Raw genomic sequence first — 13528 nt, 5'->3', positions numbered from 1 at the left:
CTGGAGAGAAGCCTTATGAATGTGACCAGTGTGACAAGAGATTCAGTCAGTTAGGAGATCTGAAACGTCATCTGCGTGTCCACACTGGAGAGAAGCCTTATGAATGTGACCAGTGTGACAAGAGATTCAAATGGCCAAAAAGTCTGAAGAGTCACCACTGTAGCCACACTGGAGAGAAGAAGGAGAAGTTCATGAAACTCTTAGGTCTGCAACCTGTGAAAAAGGAGATTCTGGTGGACAGGAAATCTAAAATGTCATGAACTCGGTCACATAGGACAAAAAAAAATAATAATAATTTTTGTTCTGTGGATATTTAAGTATCCCTCAGGAAATAAAACAATAAAGACTTTAAGCATATCTGAACTGTAGAAAAGTGCTTGTTTGACAAATCCACATGTTGTAACAACTGTCACTGAACTTCCTCAAAACACTGTGTACTGTCCTTGACAAAAAATAAATAAATAAATTAAGTAAAATTTTTGGCACAAAGATAGAAATAGCTACGATGATATTGTCATTTCAGCTACAAGTACATATTGAAATGAAACAGAGTTCCTCCAGGATCACGGTGCAGCACAGAACATAACATGCAAAACAAAGAAACAGTGCAGATACACAACAGAACAAAAAATACTAACAGACCTACGTATAATTAATGCAAATAGACATCTAACCTAATCTAAGCATTCTAATCTAAACAAGTAATTAAGAGACAAAACATGTTGATAAAAGCATGTGCAGGTGGTACATGAGGTAGAAAGATGTTCTGATATGTGGTTAGCAGCACAAAGTTATTCTGTTTTTATAGCAGCAGAGATAAAAACTGTGTAAGGTGCAAACTTACTACACCTGCCGCATGCGGCCATTTCACAACACGCTGACCGGCTGGTTGAAAGAGGTCAAAGTTCAGTTAAGCTTCAGATAGACTACTGCCAGCGATCCATCAGCCCAATTTGAGGTTCATTCAGCCGCTGCACTCAGTGGACGTGCGCGACCGACGACCCAAACAGGTGAGATCGCAAAATATCCGACATGTCAGAGCAGGATGCAGGTAGAAGCAGGGGAAGCATGTAATGTGCTTTGACGGCTCCTCAGCTCCGATCTTCTGCCCCCTTTACTCGGCTGCGCACGTCCGCCAACCATTAATAATAGTCGGTGGTATAAGCAGTCAAAGCTTAATTAAAAATGTCAGGGTTTTTTTCGGGTTCGGACCAGTAATTACTGTTAATTCATCAGATTGGGTGGGGTTCGGAGATGATGGCTGTGGGCTGGGGCCGAGTCGGTTCAGATTATTTGGATGCGAGTGCAACTGTACCCTGAATCGATCAACAGAAGACGCCATCTCCTCTGTGGTCCACACTGCGCTCACCCACCTGGAGCAGAAGGACTCCTACGTCCGTATGCTCTTTGTGGACTTCACGTCTCTAGGGCTGACTACCGAACTTCAGTTCTTTTATGGTACCGACCTTTGGTCGGTGTATGGATCAAAATATGCCTCTTCTTTCGGTGTCAAGTTTTGGTGATTGGCTGTAACGTTACACACGGTTTCAACCACATGTAACATTTCAACCAATGCCAGTGCTGCAACAAAGGAAAAACCAGGAAAACCACAGACGTGGTTACGCCCACAGATAGGGTTCACATGGTTTCTAAGTCAAGCCTTAATATTCTTTTTCTTATTCTTGTTTTATTTTTTATCTGTCTATTTTCTGATTAAAATTTGTAAAAAAAAAAAAAAAAAATTGTATGTATCTTTTGTGATTGTCTATTGTTATTGTTGTTATTCACTGTTGTCATCACTCTTTGTTAAGAAATCAGGTCTCTCTTGTAAATGAGTCCCTGCGACTCAATGGGATTAACCTGTATAATAAAGGTTGAATGAAAAAAAATGCAGTGGCTGACCGTGCATGGAATTTAAGAGCGTAAATATGCCTGTCACAATAAACTATAAATCAATTAATCGCATGATGAATGAAAATTATCAACCTCATTTTCATCCATCCATCCATTTTCTTCCGCTTGTCCAGGGTCGGGTCGCGGGGGTGGCAGCTTATGTAGGGAGGCCCAGACTTCCCTCTCCCCAGCCACTTGGTCCAGCTCCTCCAGGGGAATCCTGAGGTGTTCCCAGGCCAGCTGAGAAACATAGTCCCTCCAGCGTGTCCTGGGTCTTCCTCTGGGTCTCCTCCCAGTGGGACGTGTCTGGAACACCTCACCAGGGGAGCGTTCAGGAGCATCCTAATCAGATGCCCGAGCCACCTCAACTTTCGCCTCTCGATGTGGAGAAGCAGCGGTTCTACTCTGAGTCTCTCCCCGATGACCGAGCTTCTCTATCTCTAAGGGAGAGTCCAGACACCCTGCAGAGAAAACTCATTTCGGCTTCTTGTATCAGAGATCTCATGCTTTCGGTCACAACCCGAAGCTCATGACTATAGGTGAGGGTAGAAATGTAGATCGACCGGTAAATTGAGAGCTTCACCTTTTGACTCAGCTCTCTCTTCACCACGACAGACCGGTACAGCACCCGCTTCACTGCAGATGCTGCACCTATCCACCTATTGATCTCTCGCTCCATTTTTCCCTCATTCATGAACAAGACCCCGAGATACTTGAACTCCTCCACTTGGGGCAGGACCTCCTCCCCAACCTGGAGAGGGCACTCTACTCTTTTCTGGCTCAAGACCATGGACTCGGATTTGGAGGAACTGATCCTCATCCCGGTCGCGTCGCATTCGGCTGAGAACTGCTCCAGTGAAAGTTGTAGATCACAACCTGATGAAGCCAATAGGACCACATCATCTGCAAAAAGCAGAGAAGCAATCCTAAGGCCACCAAAACGGATCCCCTCCACACCTCGGCTGCGCCTAGAAATTCTGTCCATAAAAGTTATGAACAGAATCTGTGACAAAGGGCAACCTTGGCGGAGTCCAACTCTCACCGGGAACGAGCCCGACTTACTGCTGGCAATGCGAACCAAGCTCTGACCCCGGTCATACAGGGACCTAACAGCCCGTATCAAAGGGCCTGGTTCCCTATACTCCCAGAGTACCCCCCACAGGGTTCCCCGAGGGACGCGGTCGAACGCCTTCTCCAAGTCCACAAAGCAGCACATGTAGACCGGTTGGGCAAACTCCCACGCACCCTCTAGGACCCTGCAGAGAGTGTAGAGCTGGCCCCGTGTTCAATTCAATTCAGTTTATTTATATAGCGCCAAATTATAACAAAGTTGTCTCAGGGCACTTTACAGGAACATTCACAAACATAAAAGCCAATTAGTAGTTCTCTATCTAAGGAATCCAGCAGGCAAGTTGACTCTTGGCTTCGTTGCAGTCTCCCATCCTGAGCAAGCACAGTGGCAACAATGGAAAGGAAAAACTCCCTTTTAAAAGGAAGAAACCTCCTGCAGAACCAGGCTCAGGACAAGTGGCCATCTGCTTTGACCGGCTGGTTGAGAGGACAGGAAGGAGAGACAGACTAACACAGAATGGTAGGTCCAGGTATAGGTCCAGGTGTATCTGAAAGACAAAAAAACACATGTTAAAGATAGAAAAAATAATTACAAATACAAACCAGGTTGAGCAGAGTAAGTCAAGACAGTAGTAAAGTGAAAAAGTGTGGTCAGTTTGTCCTCCAGCAGTCTAAGCCTATAGCAGCATAACTAAGGGACAGCTCAGGAAACCCAAGCCGACCCTAACTATAGGATTTATCAAAAAGGAAAGTCTTAAGCCCAGTCTTAAAACTGGATAATGTGTCCAGGACGAAAACCGCACTGCTCCTCATGAATCCGAGGTTTGACTATCTGACGGACCCTCCTCTCCAGAACCCCTGAATAGACCTAGGATGGATGGATGGGTTTTTAACACATTTCTTGTGATTGTTTAGAGTGGATGAAGTTCTTATGTTGTTTATTTGTCATATGCAGGTCAACGATGAAATGTTCAGGATGAGAACCGATTCGACTCGCTAAACAAACAAACCAACAAACAAGAAATACTAAAACATGCAAGCGATAAGGGTACAAAATAAAGTACCAAAAAGTGAAAAAAAATATTTAGGGTACAAGGTCCAAAAGAAATATAATACTGTAAACAACAACATGGTAGAATATAATGGTGCAAGCAGGATGAATTTGTATAAATAAGTATTTAACAGGTAGTAATATAAGCTTAAATGTATATGATATATATTGCACAGAACTAACATAAACTACACAGATTGTGTGACAGGTTATTGCACAGGTAGTGAGTGACATTGAGATTAATAATTATGATGGATGAATGATAGATGGATGGATGGATGATGGAAGTGTAGTGTGCTAAGGGCTAGGTTAGCTTTGTAGCTTCACTACAATTATATTTAAATAACGAGTTCTCTCTTTTTCGAGCTAATTACAGCCATGTGACAGAAGTAACTGTGCGTAGATGGTTTAATCAGTGACATGAGACGTTAATTTTCTTTGACCCATCAAAATAAATGTGGTCATTTATTGAACAGAATCAAAATTTAACATCAAAACATTGTACTCTTGATTAGACTGATCTGGTTCTGATTAATAAAACTTGGCACGTTTTACTTAATAAAAACAACAGACATTTCTGAAGGCATCTAGATTAATTACTGGCAAGATAGAAGTTTAAAGTCTCTGGATGAGCTAATTTGTATTTCTGGATTCAAATCAATGAAATAACAGTTCCTGTCCCATGAAGGTCTTCAGAGGCAGGTTTGATCAGAGGCCGAGTTCACTACAGTCCCCCCTTTGGAAATCATCGCCTGTCCATGGGGATGAATTCCAACATGAACTTACGCCTCCGAATGTCCTTGATCTCAATGTAATCCAGCAAGAGGAAAACAAAAGTCAAAGAAGGTAATCCCACAACGGTTTAGGTAATTCCACAATGTTGTTGGTAATTCCATGATGTTTTTGGTAATTCCATTATGTTGTAGGTAATTCCATTGTAGCAATGTTTTAACCCCTTGGAAACAGAGTCTGTAATCCATTGAAAAAGTCATATAATCCACAACAATAAATCCACAACGATTGGAGGTGTTGACTGATCAGCATGCAGAGGGGTTCCCTTGATTGAACTGCAGAGGCGACCACTGGATGGAGATTGGAGACCCACGTTGGAGTCATAGGTCCCTTCAGCCAAGGTTGCTACTGGTGGTTCCCAGTGGGTGCCATTCTGGTTCTATGTGTCATGCATTTATGTGGTTTTAGTTGGGCTTATGAGTGGGATTTTACATAAGACCTTAACCTATATGCACCTGGTGTGTAAGCTATCATGGTTTAGATCAGCTAAAGTTACCAGTTTAAAGGGTGGGTCATGCTGAAATTTTTTTATATAGGGATTCATACCTATAGAAGGGCATTCCAAACTATTTTTCCATTCCTAACTTGGTTTAAGTTAGATTTACATGGCAAAATATAGTTTGGTTCAATTGTCTGTTGTCCTTTTAGACGAACGACTTGAGGTTTGGTTTTTGGTTTTCCCCTAAATGTTTTGGAGTCTATGGCGAGACTCAACTGAAGGATCAGCTAGCCCCCTCCCCGAATAGGATTGTTCGAGTAGGATCGACTTGATCGTCATGAGACCAATGTAGATTATGGTACTTAAGGTAGCATTAATCTACATTGACTCCGCAAAGATTGAATTTTAAGAAATGAACTGCATGTTTTCACAGTTAAAGTCCTCTTAGTCTCTAACTAAAATACACACAAAATTCATTCTTGCTGGGGGTGTTCAGAAACAATACCAAAAACTAATTAAACGATGTCTCAACATCGACAAAATAGTGACTAAGCAACCAGAAGAACAACGTTTCAACATGGACAAAAGTAGTGATTAAGCAACTAGAAAACGACGTTTCGGTGCGTCACTCACTCTGAATGTCAGATTTGAACACGTTATCGCATCTGGTAGCATCACCCTAACTAACGTCACCCCCCTTCGGTCATGGGGGACCACGAACACGGGTGAGGACGTCGCTCCATGAGCTAAAGTTAGGTTGCCCTTGAGTAGTTTTAGCTGATTGCGCAGCTGAAAGAGGACTTTAAGGTCTGGATCGGAATCCAGGTCTGCTTCGGATGGAATGTTTTTCCCTGGGTCAGTCAAAGACAGCATCATTGAGTTTATTGCAGGATCCAACTTCTGAAGTTGGATGATGTCTGGGTCAGTCAGCACGGGTTGTACAGAGACTGTGTTGTCAGCCGGCTTGGCTGTAGCCTGTGCACGTGTGACTGCCATTACCTCGGCTGTAGGTTGTACTGGCAGAGTTGCGAGCAGCCCGGAGGGGCCAGAGGACCTCTGAGGGCCTCCACGGCTCCGTCCTTGATAGATGTAGTGTTCTAAGGGCTACCGTTAGCTTTCAGCTTCACTACAATTATATTTAAATAACGAGTTCTCTCTTTTTCGAGCTAATTACAGCCATGTGACAGAAGTAACTGTGCGTAGATGGTTTAATCAGTGACATGAGACGTTAATTCTCTTTGACCCATCATAATAAATGTGGTCATTTATTGAACAGAATCAAAATTTAACATCAAAACATTGTACACTTGATTAGCTGAACTGGTTCTGATTAATAAAACTTGGCACGTTTTACTTAATAAAAACAACAGACATTTCTGAAGGCATCTAGAATAATTACTGGCAAGATAGAAGTTTAAAGATGGGAAAAATGGAGGAGTTTAAAGGGAGAGTGGAAAATGGAGGAAGATGTATGTCTGTGGACCAGAACAACACGCTCCTTTCAAACGCAGCTCGCCCGCGGTACACTTAGTGCGTGAAGCTCGCAACGACTCTTTACCTTGGCAGAGGATGGGTCCGCAACGGTCAAGAGGTCCCTGGCACGCTACCTTTCAGTGTCTCCTCAGGGCGGCTGCGACTCGGCAGAAGTCGTGAGATACTCTGTTCTACAGAACAAACTTCCTCAGAAGGTGTAGGGCGTTCGCCCGAGGGACGTCACAGCGAGGCGCCGTGACGCCTGCAGAGATGGATGACTCCATCAGACTGGAAAACTGAGTCCGAAGTTCCACCCAGCAGTGGAAAAACTCCACCGGAATCCAGGAAGATGTCAGACAACTCCAGAACTCTACAGAACTGCTAGAACTCCCTCCAGAACCTGAATAGTTCCAGGAAGTGTCGACTTTTAAAAAGTTCTGCTTCCGGTCACTTTTAGTACTTCCTGATTGGTTGAAGCAACCAACAGGGGTGTGGTTTTAGTGACGTCAGAGGGTCATTACAAGTCAAGAAAACAGCAGGAATGTTTTAGGAACAGACAGAGAAATGTTTTGGCGAAGTGAGAAACACTGCAGGTGCCAGTTCTCTTGTTTCTGTCTGAGAGGTTTAAAAACACGACAGCCCATTCTAACAACTTGTTTTTGACTGTCTCCGACTTTTGACCGACATCACTCCTTCTCATTTCAGACAGAAGATCAAAATGCATAATTACTTTGTAAATAGACATTTAACTTAATTTCTAATTTAAATGAGGATGAAAAAAATCATTAATACTGTTTCACAGTTGATTTAAAATGAGTGGTTCACTTCAACATTTAAAAATGGTATGAACTAAACACACTTTTGATTTATCAAGATATTTTAAAATAGTAATGATAATATAAAAGAAGAGTGTTCTTTCAATTGATTAGTTCAGGATACAATTAGAAAGTCTCTGGATGAGCTAATTTGTATTTCTGGATTCTTATCAATGAAATAACAGTTCCTGTCCCATGAAGGTCTTCAGAGGCAGGTTTTGGTCGGAGGCCGAGTCCACTACAGAAGGATGGATGAATGGATGGATGGATTGATGGATGGATGGATAGATGGCTTCATTTCATTCAGTTTTGCAGACTTGTGATCTCCTTTGCATTTGGGATCATTTTCCTGTTTCACGGCTCGACTTGGGTCAAGCTTTACAATAGATTACTTTATAACATCCATCCATCCATTATCTTTACCCGCTTCTTCCATTTTGGGTCACCGGGGTCGCCGGTGCCCATGTCCGGCAATCACTGTGCGAGGGGCGGGGTACACACTGGACGGGTCACAAGTCCATCACAGGGACACATAGAGACAAACAACCATTCACTCTCTCTCACCTAGGGACAATTTAGAGTAACCAATCAGCCTAAATGCATGTTTTTGGTCAGTGGGAGGAAACTGGAGTTCCCGGAGAAAACCCACGCATGCACGGAGAGAACATGCAAACTCCACCCAGAAAAGCCACCGGACCGGGATTTGAACCGGGGACCTGCTTGCTGAGAGGCAGCAGCTCTACCAGTTGCGCCACCGTGCTGCCCTACTTTATAACATGTACAGAGAAATTAAATTCTGACTGACTCTATGTTTTTCTCTAAACAAGACCAAGTCATCTTCTCTCCACTACTGTTTTTGACATTTGGCATGCTGTGTTTACCAAGCATCTTATTTTTGGCCTTATCTATCAAAATAATTTCATCCAGCAGACTTGTGTTACAATAAATATAACATTGTATACCTATATGCTTCTGGGAAGAGGTTTTCCTTTTGACAACTTTCCCCAATAAGGTGTATTTTTTCCTAATTGTCATATCATTCAACTCAATTCAATTCAAGTCAGTTTATTTCTATAGTGCCAAGTTACAACAGAAGTTATCTCAGGGCACTGAACAAAAACATTCACATACATAAAAATCAATTAGTAATGTTATTTATCTAAGGAATCATGAATCATAATCATGAACATTAAAACTAAGAATATTTGGTGTTTTCTAATTACTCTCAAGTTCAATCTGTTGGGTATTTAACTTCTGGAAAATAAATATTAACTGCCTTAAATATTTAAAACTGTTTAGCTTTTTATCGCTGCAGAATGATGGACTTCAGATTGCCTTACACCTTAAACGTTCCTGTTCTGACAAAATGTGAAGCTCCAGTGTTGCTACCTGACAAAACATTTGTAACAACATTTTTTTTTTCAAAAAATGTATTGTTCTACTATAATATCAATAAACACGTTGCAATAATTTTGACAATGTAATGTTATTCTTGTCTTGAAAATGTTTGCATTTATTCATTTTATAACAGTCATGGTAATAACTACTCCCTTTTTGTTTATTGCCAAATCTAAAATGCCAAAATGTAAAAACAACTTTTTCTTTTTACTTCAGTGATAGATTTTTTTTTTTTTTTTTTTTTTTTAAAAGAGTCTTAAGTTTTTTTTTTTTTTTTTTTTTATAAGAGGCGTTATTCTCATTATCCTTCCAGTCCTTTTATAACAGTATTTCAGGCTCGACCTGTAATACCACCATGTGCCGCTGGGGGCAGCAGCGCGCCAAAACACAAGACTACATCAGTTCCACTTCCGGTTCACTCGCTTCGTCATAACAACAGCGATGGCGGCTGACGGAGAAACGAATTCAGAAACTGGCAAACTGGAGTTGTATCCTTTAGATTCTCACAGACATTACCCTCGCAGGTACAGGAGAGCTGTGGGATTTTTATCGTCTTTAAAATTAGCAACATTTAACTGCAGAAACCAGATTAAACAGAATAAAATTGTGGAGCCGCTTCTGTCGTCTGTATGCATCATATTCTGAAGCCGATAGTTAAACTTTAATTATTTCCTGTTGAAACATTTAAGTGGTTGAAAGTAAAACTTATTTATTTAGATTTGAATATATTTTTTGAGAATGCTGTGCCACTTTAGTTCATTCAGTTTTCAAAGTATGTAAACTTGTGAATGCTTATCTTTGAAAACGTTTCCAATAATTTCACCTAAACAGTTCATGCGCACTTATGCACATTTTCACGTGTACATTTTGTCACATGTAAGTGATTTGATTAGTTTGAGTTTAAATAAAAGTGGGCTCAGCTCAGTAGTTTTAGATCATTTGCTTTCGTTTTATTATTCTTTATGATTATTTTAATTTTGGTTTAACTCATCAGGAGGTGGAAGGAATAATTACTGGACCGTCTCGACCCCACCAGCATGTCTTCCACGGAGAAATCTGAGTCGGGTGGGGACTTCGGGGTAGGCCTGTCCATAACCATGGCTGAGGTCACCAAGGTAGTTAAAAAGCTCCACAGCATCAGGACTTCATGGGTGGATGAGATTTGCCCTGATTTCCTTAAGGCTCTGGATGTCATGGGGGTGTCTTGGTGGACACGTCTTTGTAACATCACATGGACATCGGTGGTGTTGCCATTGGATTGGCAGACAAATATGTCCACGAACTATGGGTAGTGACCAAAAGAATGAGATCCTGGATGCAGGTGGTTAAAATGAGTTTCCTCTGCAGGGTAGCTGGACTCCCCTTTAGAGACAGGATGAGAAGTTCAGTTATCAGGAGAGACTCAGAGTAGAAGTGCTGCTCCTCCAAATCGAGAGGAGCCAGTTGAGGTGGTTCAGGCATCTGGTAGGGATGCTCTCTGGGCACCTCCCTAGGGAGGTTCTTTGGGTATGTCTGACTGGGAGGAGACCTCGGGGAAGACCCAGGACACACTGGAGAGACTTTTCGTTGGTTTGCCTGGGAACATGTTGGAATCCTCCCAGAAGAGGTGGCTGTGGAGAGAGATGTCTGGGCCTCCTGCTCAAGCTGCTCCGCAGTTCGACTTCAGAGCAGTAGGGTGGATGGAACAATTTGGATATAATTCATTTTTTAGATGTGTTTGTAAAATGATATCTGCCTTTTAGTTTTTGTGCAGTTCAGTCTTCCTTGACTGTCCTAAAGCTCTCTGGATGTCCCCTTCCCATCATCCACTGAGGCCATCGTCGCCTTGCGGTCCCTGTCACCTGATCAAGAGCCGAGGCGAGGCGGCATCAGCAAACAACTGAGTGTGTCCGGCAGCACGCTGTCTGTGTGAGCGACCTTCTCTTTGATTGTGAATCAATCTGAAGTCTGATCATCTCACTCAGCCTGTGTGTCTTTGTCTCAGGAGGTGGAGCGCAGACGAGGCTCGGATCCTCAGAGTGTCCGTCAACTCATTTCTCGATCATCTGTCGCTCGTTATAGATACGATGGAAATGTTCGGCCCGCCTGTTGCCCCGTGATCCAGCGTTCAAGTCTTGAGACTCTGATTTCAGTTTTCCATTCTGGAAAATTACTCTGGTCCACCCTTTTGGCAAAATGCAAGCTTACACAAGTGCTGTGTTAAAAACTTGAAGATCAAACTATAAGAGTTTATGGTAGAAGCATTTTGTTGTTTTGTTTTTAAAATCCACCACAGAGATGCTACATCAGGTATTTTGTTGTTTTTTACTGAATATTTTTGCCTTTTCTTTCAGACTACAAGAACACTCAAATGTTTATTTAAAATTGTACTTGCTGTAAACAAAACATTTCCAATTTCATTGTAAAATTCAGCAACTTGGGCTGGATTCATTTACAAATGTTTTTCTGAGACAGACATTTATTCGTTTTACTTTTTCTAAATAAGGAAAATTGACGCTTTAATTTGTGTGTCAAGATTTTAAAGTTTATAAAAATTCCTATGAGACTGAAGAAACAAATGTAAAACTGCTTTGTAAGCAAAGTTTAGTGTTGATTATGGCAAATGGAGAATTTGCCTTGTGAGATATAATCAATTAGGAGACAGGTCTAATCAAGGTTAATCAGATTGTTTTACAACTTAAACGCAATAAATGACTTTCAGGGGTGATAAAAAAACAGTTTTCTCTTTTCTCTATGACTGATTCCTTCAATGAGACATAATTGTTGTAATAGATGAGTCCGGCCAGCAGAGGGCGCTGCTCGCCTGCGACAGGTTTTGCTTCAAAGAAACTGGTCCAGATGAAATTATTTAACCTTTTTTGTTGTCATCTACCTGGATGATTGAACCTACAAACCTTTTTTTATTTTTGCTTCAAAGAAGTGAAGTGAAATTTTAAGTGTGTTAAAAACTTATAATTAATCCAGCATTTCATGTCATGGGTATAGCAACTCTGATTTTAGAAGAATATAATGCAAAACTAGAAAGTTCCTGGAGAAACTTTGTTGGGGACTGCCTATTATTAAATTATTATTAATAATAAATATTAATATTAGTGATTATTAATATTAACAATAAATACGAATTATTAATAATTATTAATGTATTAATTATTGTTAACATATTAATAATCATCAATATTAATAATATTCACACAAATAATTAGTATTAATATTAAATATTTCTATATATATATTGACAGAATGTGTCATGGAACGAGCCGTCACATCACGTAGATAAGAGCGAATGAATGAATGAGCAGGGTGTTGACCACGCGGCCGCAGTGCAAAAAGTCCTGCATTGTCATACCATTATGCAAAGCAGTCGAAGATGCAGTACCCCATGTCAGTGTGCTCTGAGGTTGACAGGAGGCTCTAAATCTGATGCTCTGTAGGCTTCAGAAAAAAAAAAAAAGGCCTCACACAGCCAGTGTGACAAGCGCTGGGTGGATAACGGGCGACCTGCAGATGCATCCAGGGGCGCAACTACATATTTTTGAGGTGGATGCGAACACATCATCGGCGCCCCCCCCACCCGCTCCTTTTTACTTGCCGCCTCATACAGCTTAGTCATGCACTTAGAAAATACAGTAGTAATATTACAGATTTTTTTAATGTTACATATTATATCAGGTGATCATTTCAATCATAAACAAATAAGAAGTTTTATAAAGTACAAATATATAACAGTAGTGGTACTCAGTCAGTGCTCAACATTTTATGTAGCGGAAATATGACATCTTAACAGCCTGGAGTCCATGTCAGAGTTTTAACATTTATGACATTTAAACTGTTACATTCCGTGACTTTGCATTTGCCCATTTGTCAAGTATAACATCAAATGAAATAGACCGTGCCACACTGTTTTCAATAGAGATCACTGCTAACTGGGACAAGCGATCATTGCTCATATTTGAACAAAGGTATGTTTTGATGAGCTTCAGCTTGCTAAATGATCTCTCTGCAGATGCAACTGTCAGAGGCATGGTTAAAAATACTCTAAGGGCTACTGTCAAATTTGGAAATACCAAATCAAGGTCCTCTTGAATTAGGAAATTTAACTTTTCTAGAGCCTTGTAACCCTTCAGTAGACGGCTTGCTGGGTATATTTCTTGAATGATATCTCTTGAAACATCACAAGTGGTCAGGGCATATGTGGTCACTGATTCCTCCAGCTCAGCTTTTGTCATGTGCTCCATTTTAGTGATGAATTTAAATTTCTCAGACACAAGTTGAAAATTGGAAAACCTCTCAGACAGCTCTTGGAGGAGTGTGTCAACAATAACATTGAAAACCATGCACCTGAAGTGCCTTGTGGGTTCCTTTTCATGATGACCAGTGCATGAATTGTCATCTGGGAAATTCTTTTGCTTCCTAAGTCGTTTCTCTTTGAACTTAGGAGAAGCATCCATTTCGATGGCTATTTTGCTTGCAATGTCAAGTGACTTCTGAAAGCCCTCTTCTCTATATTTGAGCAAAAACTCTTTCAGAGACTCGATTAGCCTAATGGCTGTGTCCATTGACACATCTGCTGCTTGTAGTGCCTTGCTTGCAAAGTTG

The 13528-nt window shown here is 41.2% G+C and overlaps 1 protein-coding gene across 1 annotated transcript; it reads left to right on the top strand.

Moving 5' to 3' along the window:
* Positions 1-9355: 9355 nt before the first annotated feature.
* On the top strand, positions 9356-11696 carry LOC119424421 (EKC/KEOPS complex subunit Lage3). Its single transcript, XM_037691894.1, has 3 exons — positions 9356-9420; positions 10712-10840; positions 10917-11696. The coding sequence occupies exons 1-3, from the start codon at positions 9374-9376 to the stop codon at positions 11029-11031; spliced, it is 291 nt and encodes a 96-aa protein (XP_037547822.1). The 5' UTR covers positions 9356-9373; the 3' UTR covers positions 11032-11696.
* Positions 11697-13528: the final 1832 nt, after the last annotated feature.

This window comes from Nematolebias whitei, chromosome 18 (assembly GCF_014905685.2).
Source record: "Nematolebias whitei isolate Nwh7 chromosome 18, NemWhi1, whole genome shotgun sequence".
Classification (NCBI taxonomy): domain Eukaryota; kingdom Metazoa; phylum Chordata; class Actinopteri; order Cyprinodontiformes; family Rivulidae; genus Nematolebias; species Nematolebias whitei.
The sequence above is the reverse complement of the archived record's forward strand: the minus strand, read 5'-3'. Positions and strand labels throughout refer to the sequence as shown.

Coding starts and splice junctions, on each gene's coding strand:
- LOC119424421 (XM_037691894.1), top strand. CDS start 9,374: ATGGCGGCTGACGGAGAAACGAATTCAGAAACTGGCAAACTGGAGTT. Junction 9,421..10,711: donor GAAACTGGCAAACTGGAGTT/GTATCCTTTAGA, acceptor ACTGTCCTAAAG/CTCTCTGGATGTCCCCTTCC. Junction 10,841..10,916: donor TCCGGCAGCACGCTGTCTGT/GTGAGCGACCTT, acceptor TCTTTGTCTCAG/GAGGTGGAGCGCAGACGAGG.